General features: G+C 42.8%; 1 protein-coding gene across 1 annotated transcript; it reads left to right on the top strand.

Annotated features, from left to right (window-relative positions):
- Nucleotides 1–271: 271 nt before the first annotated feature.
- On the top strand, nucleotides 272–2,474 carry LOC114038956 (C-C motif chemokine 4-like). The gene is made up of 3 exons (XM_027856493.1): nucleotides 272–422; nucleotides 1,018–1,132; nucleotides 1,939–2,474. The coding sequence occupies exons 1-3, from the start codon at nucleotides 347–349 to the stop codon at nucleotides 2,018–2,020; spliced, it is 273 nt and encodes a 90-aa protein (XP_027712294.1). The 5' UTR covers nucleotides 272–346; the 3' UTR covers nucleotides 2,021–2,474.
- Nucleotides 2,475–10,900: the final 8,426 nt, after the last annotated feature.

A 10,900-nucleotide genomic window follows, 5' to 3' on the forward strand; every position in this document is an offset into this window, starting at 1 on the left:
TTAGAGAAGCTAATGTCCCCCTTCCACCCTCCTCCCCCTGCAACTACTTCCCCATTGCCCGTTCCTTTCGAGACTTCAGAATCAAGTAGCAGAGAGCATGACTATTCTTGGATATTCTGGGGCCATGCGGCCACACAGGGTGCTCTTTAGTTGTGCAAGAGACATCATGACATCAACCTTACTAAGAAATTTCTATGTTCCAATCTCCCCTAACCTCCAGCTCCCCTATAAAAAGAAGCCAAGCACAGAGTGGGTGACAGAGAGAGCCAGGGAACTCAGAACTCAGAAGTCTCTCCCAGTTGAAGGGCTTATCACACTCCTAGAACTCCTACCCTTCACCAACATCATGAGAAACTTTGTGGCGATCTTCTCTGTCCTCATCACGGCCACTGCCTTCTGCTATCAGGTGTCTTCATTAACAGGTCAGTATGTTTTCCCTTCTCCCTATTTTTTAAACCATTCCCATTTTTCTAACCGGGAGGAAAGATGATTTTGAGGAGGCAGGGACCAGAGAACAGCTCCTGTGACTTATAGACAGATTCTTCAGTGGAAGTATGGCATGAAACCCACTCAAGGTTTCAAAATGGCTTGGGCCATTTCTCAATATACTTCTGTCTCCAAAATGAGGTATTTCCTACTAACTTCCCCAGACACAGGATTTGATCCTCACCACAACCCTGTGAGAGAAATGCTATTGTCATCACACCCATTTTACAGATTAGGAAACTGAGACTTGGAATGGTTAAGTGACCTGCCCAAGGAAAATAGCTCATAAATTTCTGAGGCAGAATTCAAAGCTTAAATTTTCCTCACTCCAAGTGCAGAGTTCTGTTCAGTATGACAGGATACCATTCATAAGACGAAGGATATTTGGGGGAAAGAAGAAACATCTCATGTCTTCCCCAAGTCTCCTTTGCTCTTTCCATATCACTCTAAGCCCAGTAGTGTTGAGTCATTTTATCCCCACTTCTTCTGCTAAAGAAAGTCACAGACCCCACAGTGTTTCTTTCCTTACAGTTGGGTCTGACGTTCCCACTGCTTGCTGCTTCTCCTATACCTCCCGGAAGATTCCTCAAGCATCTGTGGTAGATTTTTATGAGACCAGTAGCCAATGCTCCCAGCCAGCCATCATGTGAGTAGAAGTGTCAATGACTATGTCTGGGGAAAAGAGGCAAGGGTTATGTGGGGAGAAGCTATCAGCACCCAGGAGGAAGGAAAAAATCCCTTGGGACTGAGCTCAAAGAAAGATAGTTTATAGTCCCTGCTAAAATAAATTAGGAGAAAAAAAAACTAGGGATAAAATAAATCAGGAGAAACTCAACCGCATCTCCCAGAAGAAAGCTTCCATTTGCCCCATGATTCTGAGGCATTGGGGCTGGTGCTCTAGCTGAGCATAAGGAAGTCATAAAAAATGAAAAAAAGACCTATCTGTGGCTTCAAGCCTGGGCTGGAGCACATAGAGGGATAGTTTAGAGCTATTTTCACTCAAGGATGAGGGAAAGGGAGAAGGAAAAAAAGGAAAAACCAAAGTCCCCTGAAGCAATGCTTCTCCAATTTTGGATCTCGAGACCCCTTTACATTCTTAAAAATTAATAGGGGGCCCAAAGAACTGTTGTTGGTGTGGGCTGTATCTATCTATGTTTATCATATTAAAATTTTTTAACATCTTAGAATTATTATGAATACTTTTGAAACATTCTTTGAAACTTCTAGGGGTTCCCTGGATTATACTTTGGGAACCACTGCCCCAAAGAATAGATATGGATTGAAGGAAGGATTAGGTTCTCATATAGGGATGAGCCCCCCAAAAAGGAGAATGGGCATGAGCTGCCTCTAGCATCAGAGGGACATAGAAACCCAGATCTGGTGGTAATTTCTTCTTCTTTCCCCAGAAGTTGAATTACTCAGTTTTTCATCTTTTTACTTTTTGTACCACAGATTCCTCACCAAAAAGGGTTATCAAACCTGCGCCAACCCTAGAGAACCATGGGTCCAGAAGTATATCGAAAAGTTGAAGTGAAGGAAGGCCTGGATGCGTGGGAGAAAGAGTTCAAGTTCTTTCTGGGTTGATGAATAAGCTACCAGAGCCAGAAAAGTCTTTATGCCCCTAGTGGCAATGTCTGAGTCAAGCTGGCCTTGACTCAAGGCTCTGGCATATCCCCTGACTTTAATGTAAACTACTTTATCATATTTAATGCTCATAACTTATTTCCAGTGTTGAACTATGTTATTTATCAAACGTTTGTGAGGAAGGCCCACGTGCCATTCTCTCCATCTGTCTCCTTGACTGTTCTCCCTCACCTCGATGGCTGTTCTCATGGTGCTAGCGTCTGTATGACGTGGTAACAATGACTGATCCAAAGATATCTCCTGAACATCTGCCATGAGCCATGGTTTTCTTTGCCCAAAGCCCTTGAAGAGAATAAAGAAATGGGCTTTTTTGAAATAAATAAATTAAGCTGCTTTGGACTGAATGTGAAGCTGTCTTTTGTTTCTTTTTCTTATGGGATCTTGAACAAATTGCTTCACCTCCCTGGGCCTCAGTTTCCACATATGTAAAACGAGAGTATTAGACTAGATTGCTTCCCCTGCCATGGGCTTCAGTATCCTCACCTGGAAAATGCAGGGGCTGGACACATGGTTTCTGAGGTCCTTTCAAGATCTTTATGGATGAGTCTATGATCTTGTGATTACATCAGGTTTTTCTGGCTGAATGAAAGGATTTCAGAGAAAATCAAAACACTTTAGAAAAGCTTCGGGGCTCCCTGAGATGAGAGCACAGAAGGGATTGAGGAATAGTGACTAGGAAGTGGCTTAATACTTTTCCATAGTAGAACTGGTAGTTACAGTTCTATCTTCCTTTACAAAGCAGCAATTCTCCTTTGAAGCACACTTTGCACATCCAACCCTATTTTATATGCACTGGGCAGCTCCCAAGGAGAGACAGCATCCTGCTGTTGAAAGAGTGTTGGCAGGCTTCCAGGCCCTACTCCAATCAGCTGCCAGCTCCTATTAACACTAACTCCAGGGACAGCTAGAGTGGATAGAGCACTGGCTCTGGAGTCAGGAGGACCTGAGTTCAAATCCCGCCTCAGACATATAACACTCGCTAGCTGTGTGACTCTGGGTAAGTCACTTAACCCCAATTGCCTCACCAAAAAAAAAAAAAAAAAAAACCAGCACATTACCTCCACAATACCTTACATCCTTCCAATCACATGGCCACCACCTTAGATCAAGCTTCCATCACCCCTAGCCTAGGCTTTTCAAATTGCCTTTTAATTAGTCTCAAACCTCTCTTCTCTCTAATCTACCCTTTGTGGAGCAACCAAAATAATCTTCCTGAAGCACTGGGTAAGATTATGTGATTCTATTGAGCATAGAGTTTCCTTCTTTTGCATCAACATTGCATTATGCTGTGTGTGGGTGGGTGCTGCACAGTCTAGACTTGTGGCTAGTACTTCACCAGAACCCTTAAAATTGTGCATACCAAAAAGAAAAAAATTATGCATACCAGCATGGTTAGTAATCATGGATAAAGTTCTGAAGTCTGTGCCAATCTACCACTGCCTCACAGAATTATACCTGTTAATATTGCTGCCAGTTTCCTATCCCTAGATAACGAAGGGGGCAGCTAGGTGGCACAGTGGATGGAGCACCAGATCTGGAATCAGGAAGATTTGAGTTCAAATTTAGCCTCAGATACTTACCAGCTGTATGACTCTGGGCAAATCACTTAATCCTGTTTGCCTCAGTTTCCTCCTCTGTCAAATGAGCTGGAGAAGGAAATGGCAAACCACTACAGTCTCTTTGCCAAAAAAACTGCAAATGAAGGGCAGCTAGGTGGCACAATAGGTAGATCACTGAGCTTGGAATCATGAAGATTCATCTTAACTGGCCTCAGACACTTACTAGTTATGTGATGCTGGGCAAGTCACTTAACCTTGTTTGCCTTAGTTTCTTCATCTGTAAAATGAGCTGGAAACGGAAATGGCAAACCACTCCAGTATCTTTGCCAAGAAAATCCCAAAATCGGGTGACAAAGAATCGGACATAACTGAAATGACTGAACAACAACAACAAAGATGAAGTGAATAAAGTGCTAAGTTCAAATCTTGCCTCAGCCACTTTCTTAGCTGTGTGACCTTGAGCCAGTCACTTGACTTAACTTAGTCTCAGTTTCCTAATCTGCAAAAAAAAAAAAATGGGAATGATAATGTGTGAGCTCCTGGAGAACAGGAACTGTCTTTTTTATTTCTCTAAATCCCCAGCACTTAGTGCAGTGACTGTCACTTAGTAGGTGCTTAATACATGCTTGTTGACTTGATTTCCTGATTCCAAGCCCAGCATTTTCTCCAACAACCTAAACTACTCTTCCCTACCCTGAACTGGAATGGACAGATAGCACATCTAAATGTTATGTCTTTGAAACCTTGAGACTGAGACAGTCACCCTCAGCCCTCCCTGTTCAAAGTTCGTTCCTGAGGAGGATCTCATATTTAAAGGCATTAAACCAAGCTTCATTATTAATGATGGGGTCAGGGGAGGATATACTATTCCAGGAACTTTCTACATTAGAAATCCTAGGTCATCATTTAATCTCTCTTTCTCTTTTTATTCTAATCTCAGTTTCCTTATTTTAGGAAAATTGTACCACCTGTCAGTATTTTGGGGAAACATATTTATATCCATTCTAAGAGTGTTTTGTCATGTTCATTACTTCTCAGTCATCTATCACCTATAAAGAGAGAGGAAGTCCCAGCCCAGGCTGCAGATATCTGTTCCTGAAAGTGCTTTCTTCCTACCTCCAAAGACCATCATTTCCATGTCTGTCCTCTCCTTTTGACATATGGCCTCTGTTTTGAAGCTAAGACATTTGGTGAATCTAATGATTTTCCTGTCTTTTGACACAGTTCCACAGTGATGAATAGCAGGGGCTGATGATGGGCGTGGGAGCATTACCTGGCATCACTAACATCACTGCCTTGGCTGCTATGAAATTAGGTTATGTCGTCAGGAGATTCCCTCCTTACCTTCCATCCCAGGAAGGGATGTCACTCTCTAAATCCACTTCTTTGGCTCCTGGGAAAGTGGCTTGATATGGACCAACCCACCCTGGGTTGTAGAACTGTTTCTGTATGTCTTTCCCAGGGTGCGAGGGTATGACCTGTGGATACCAAGGAAGAGTTAGATTCAGACTGCTCAGGGTTGTATATACCACCCTGTGACTTGGCATATTTAAGAACAATGGAAAGAAAGAGGAGAACAGCAGGGTTGTGATTGCAATGCTTTGCCCCAGCTGAGCACAAGGTGGATCAGTCTAATGGAAAGACCAGAACAAAGGGAGAACTGGGATGTCCTAGGGCTATGTTTTCCCCAGGATTTTCTCTTCCAGTTTTAATTATTTCTCCCACGCAAGAAGACAAGGTAACCCAAGGATTCAGAATCTAAGGCCCCAGGTTTTGAGTACAGCTATACCATTTATTAGCTATGTCAACCTGGGCAAATTCCTTCACCTTTAAACCTCAGTTTCCTCATCTGTAAAAAGGAAATAATGATCCCTGCACTACCTTTTTCAGGGAGTTGTAAAAGAGACCAAATGAGGGCATATTTGTAAAAACATTTTGCAAGTTATAAAAGTGGTAAAACTGCAAATGTTCCAAAAGTTTCCAATTTCATTGATGAGGGGACTCCTTCCCATGACAAAAACCATACAGGCAGTGTGGAGTAGTGGATAGAGCAATGGACTTAAGACTGACAAGGGTTTCATTCAGTTTCGGAAGCCGAGATCTTTTGTCCCTTTTCCCTTTGCCCCTTTTCACAAAAAGGAAAACCCTTAAATTTTTAGATTCCCCTTACCTCCCTCCCAAAGCCTCAGCCTGGCCTTTTGATCTTATTCAGATGAGCTTTCCTTCCTGGCCCTAAAAAGAACCTGGCTCCTGTTTGTCTCTCTTTATCTCCCTTTGAAAGCAAACTTCTATCTTCCAATTCCCTTCATTATCTATTCTCATGGTTTATTCAAATCTCTCAGACCTTCCAAAGGGAAATTCTCACCTGGACTCTTTTTTTCCAACCACCTCCCCCCTTCAACTGGCCTTTCATTGTGGCTACACCCAATCTCCCTTCCATTGTTTTGCCTTCCTATGACCCCTGGCCATTTCCCACCCTTAATCCTAGCTAGGTGCCACAAGGTCCAGGACCCAGGAGTTCTGTTCACCCCAGCTTACTAGCCACTCCCATCCAGATCTCCCTAGGCCCTTCCTCCCACCCCAAACTACTTGGCCACTCCTAGATCCCTCCCACAGTCTTTCTGTACTTAAGATTCACCTTTGCCCCATTCTGATGCTGGGAATTTCTCATGCCCAAGGGCTGAGACTCTCATGCCTGCTCGTCCTCATGGGCCTCTCCTGGCCTCCCATTTAGCACCTGGCCTCCCCATTTAGAAGCTGAGCTTTTCTCATGCCCAAAAGGCTGAGACTGTCTCATGCCTGCCCGTCCTTACAGGCATCACCTGACCACCTTAGCCCCCATTCAGATGCTGAGAATCTCTCAAGCCTAGAGGCTGAGGTTTTCTCATGCCCACTCATCCTTACAGGCATTACCTGGCCTATCCACTCTAGCCCCCATTTAGATCACTGCTGTTTGGGTTCCTTGAGAGTCTGGCCTATATGCTTTATCTTTAATAAACTATTTCTCTGGCTGGAAGAAGATTTGGGTTGAATTCATTCAGGCAGACTCGGCGCCACGATCTAGGACTTTTCCCAGCACCCCAAAACCTCCCATGATCTTGGGGTGCCTCTGCACATAGGAGCACCCCAAAACCCCTACACCTCTTCAAGACCAAGATTTAAATCCTACATTAGACACTTACTAGCTATATAACCCTGAGCAATTTAAGGTATTCATGGTGCTTCAGTTTTGAGGCCTGGGCCTAGATTAAAATCCAGCCTCAGACACTTACTAACCTCATGACCTTGGAAAAGTCACTTAACCTTAGCTTGCCTCAGTTTCCTCAACTGTAAAGTGGGGATCATAATAGCCCCTACTTCACAGGGTTGTAGTGAGGATCAAGACAATATTTGTAAAGTTCTTAGCAAAGTGTTTGGCACATAGTAAGTGCTGAATAAATACTTGTTTCCTTCCTCTTCCCTTTTCTTAGGTTCTTTCCAACTTGTAGTTTATGATCCTGTGATCGTAAGCTCACAACTCATCCACGTCTGCCAGTCCTGTATGACTCTGCCCATGTCTTCCAACAAATCAACCACAGAAAGATCAACCCAAAGTTCTAGGAGCCTTCCTCTGATAGACACTGATGGGACACTCAGGATCTACTACCTCTGGGAAATTATACAGTTCTTCTAAAGACCCCACAAATTTCCCTGAAACAAAGGTCTATTTTTAATAATTCTTCAGTAAGCACCTTGCCTCTGATGCATATTAGCATGACCAAGTGAGTCTTCAGTGCTGCCAGCAACATTCTAACCCTGTAAATTACTAACAGTGGCCAGCCTGCTTCAATGAACGTGCTTTCCACACCAGGATATCCCTACCCCAGGTCTAGACTAACAAACAAAAAAGACCCTTCTTCTGGTGTTGTTGTATAACTGTGAATCATGGAATGCCAGTCTCCAAAGAATCAAAATAAAGAATGGCCTGAGGTCAATGAAAAATGGAGACTGGGTATAAACAGGCTACAGCAAAAAAATACAAATGACTCAATTTGCATCATTAACATTTTCTCTATCATTTTCTTAAGTCTAGACAATCAACCAAATAAGAAATCAAGCCTCTCATTTATAGCATGTGACAATTTCTGGGTTGTAAATGTTAACGCTGAAAATTTTAAACAATCAGATCTTAGCTCTTAAGAGCCAGTAAGAGCTGCTTCCAGTGAACCTCTAGGACTAATCCCTCCAAACCCCTTCCCTCCAAAATATACAGCCAGGTCTTCCTTCACTGATGCTCTCTAGAGTCAGAAGAATCAGGTGGGCTTTCCTGGATTCAGAGCAGGTATCTTCATTCTACCCCTTTCCTTCCTGCTCCGTATGTAACCCTTGTCCTGTTACATATAAAAAGTTTGAGAGACATAATTTCTGGGTAAGTAATCATTTTATTTATTATGGCTAGTGAGTAATTAGTAAAAGGATTGGTCATTTGGCCATCTTTCATGGACCAAAGATGGATCATGGTGGTTTCTTGACCCTTATATGTTCTTGGAAGAGGCATTGTTCCTGATAGGTGTTAACAACTAGCGAGAAGAATGAATATTATAATGAGCGGTGGACCTATTCTAATGGAGGGCCAGGAACAATATGTCACTTTTACTTCCAGCCCCAGGCACTCTAGACAATGGAGCTACCCACCCACCCCCACCCAAGCCTGAGTAGAACACAATGAGCATCCCTACCTGAGTGGGATGGAACAAGATTGAGGAGAAAATTAATCCAATCTCATTATCAGCAACATCCTTCAGTTGCTGATTTGACATAGTAGAAAATAAGGAAATAGGAAAGGAAAAAACCCTGGATTTCCCCCCAGTAAATTGTTATTTAATAATCATTTCTCTCAGTCCCAAAGCCAATTGGTGTGGGACTCACTCCTTATTAGCAATGATGAAGGCCCTACCCTGCCTAAAGGATGGGTCAAATTTAGTAAGAGGTTAGATATCCCATTTTCAGACAGTCCTCTCCTTTGGGGTCTCTTCAATCAGGAGTGCCCCTTTGGGATCATTGAGTAGCCAACCCGTTTTGAGTGAAAACATGGAAGAGGCCAACTCCACTTCACATTGCTACAAGAAAAGACTGGGAAGACAAGATGGGAGGATTGGGCAGTTGCCATCATGTCCCTTAGAGATTTTAGGGAGTTTCCCTTGGGATGAGATATAGGACACTCTCTTGTTTGAGCTGAGTTATCTCAATCCCAATGAGAGAGCTCCTTCATTCTATAGTCTAGTCTATGAATATAGACTCCATGGATACCTTCTCTGATTTCTGTTTTGCTACAAATTGGATCAATAGGTTTCTTTGCAATTCTCTGTGTTCATTGTGGAACTGGTATATTGGGTAGGGAAAGGGTCAAGCGTTGGACATAGAGCTTAGAGTCTCCCCTTCCCCCCAAAATGACAAAGCAATCAAAAGTTAGATGAACCCTGATCATATCCCCTAGACAAACAATATTTAAGGGAGCAGATTGACAGAACTCCATTCTGGTACCCCCTGCTTCCTCTCCTTGCAGGAATGAAAGTTTCCCTTGGAGAAGGATGGGGGGTGGGGGGGGGCAACACACAGGGATACACAGGGTGGGGAAGATGAGGCTATAGATGTCTATTCTGTTTTCCTTTGTGCCACACTTTACAACAGCCCCTCTCCTTACATGTGGAGTCCTCACTTACACTTGTGGGGCCCACAGCCCTATCACTACACATATAAAACCCCAAACGCCTATTGCTTCTCTTGTGCCCACCACAAGATGGTGGATTTTTATGAGACCAGCAGCCTGTGCTGAAGTGAGTAAAGTGAGCAGAACCAGGAGGATAATTTGTGAAATGATAACGATGTTATAGAGAAAAACAACTTTGAAATCAGTCAGCCAACAAGCATTTATTAAGCACCTACTTTGTGCTAGGCACTGTACTAAGTGCCAGGGATACAAAGAAAGGTAAAAAACAGTCCCTGCCCTTGAGGAGCACACAAGTCAAATAGAGGAGACAACATGTAAAACAACTGTGTATAAACAAGATATGCTCAGGATAAATTGGAGATAATCTCAGAGAGAAGGTTCTAGTATTAAGGAGGATGAGGAAAAGGTTTGGGGCAAAAAGCTGGATTTCAGTGGAAACTTGAGGAAACTTACAATCTAATAAAAGACTTTAGAATTCTGATTAAAGTAATGGTAAAATATAACTCCAAAAGAAGGAAGATACAATGTGCCATGTACCACCTGACAGAGGGGTAACAAACTTAAAATTCAGAAAATGACATACTTTTTAAATATGCCTAATGGGTAAATTTATTTTGCCCAGCTATGCAGCTAGGTATTGAAAGATGGGGGGGGGGAGGCAGAACTATTTTTTTTTCAATTTGTTCAGTAGGGAGAGGGGCAATGAGAAGAACAGATTAATTTTCAAAATATGTATAACTTGAAAAATTAAAAATAAAAACTATATCATCAAAGAGATATATATGATTGGAAAAGGAGGTAGGCTGTTCACGTTGTGAGAAATAATGTTTGGGCCCATATTTTATGGTGCCTGTAAACTGTTGGATGGAATGTAGAGGAAGGCCACCAGCTGGTCAGGAAAATTGTATGGAGGATTTAGGGAAGAATATGGACACAGGCCAAGATGTGGATGGTTTGCAGTCTTCATCATTTCAGAGAATGGCCCCATCAATGAGATCCCAGCTCATTGAGATATCAAAAGTATGATGACCTTGGTTGAAGGAGCACAGTGTTCTAGACAACTGGAAAATAGAAAGAAGCATAGTTGTAAGGACCTCAGAGGATGTCTAGTTAGTCAACAGGAGTCCCCTCTACGTCATACCCAAAAAGCAATCATCCAAACTTTGACCAAAGTCCTCCAGTGAGGAAGGAACCCCATATCTTCCAAAGCAGCCTGCTCCACTTCCAATTGCTAAGAAAGCTCTTTCTCAATCAAACCCAGATTAGCCTCTTTGCAGCTCCAATCCATCACACCTACTTCAGCCCTCTGGGGCCAAGCAAAACAAGTCTAATCCTTCCGTAAGATAAGTCTTTGAATAAGTGAAGACATTACCTTGCCTCCTCCACCCCAAGCCTACATCTCCTGGAGTGGTAGGAGTGAAATCTATTTTATATTGCCTGGGCCCATTTCCCTTTAAGGAGACAAGGAAGCCATTCTTAGGATTATCATTAATTTGGCTTT

This window comes from Vombatus ursinus, unplaced genomic scaffold, assembly GCF_900497805.2.
Source record: "Vombatus ursinus unplaced genomic scaffold, bare-nosed wombat genome assembly UNPS02011476.1, whole genome shotgun sequence".
Taxonomy (NCBI): Eukaryota; Metazoa; Chordata; class Mammalia; order Diprotodontia; family Vombatidae; genus Vombatus; species Vombatus ursinus.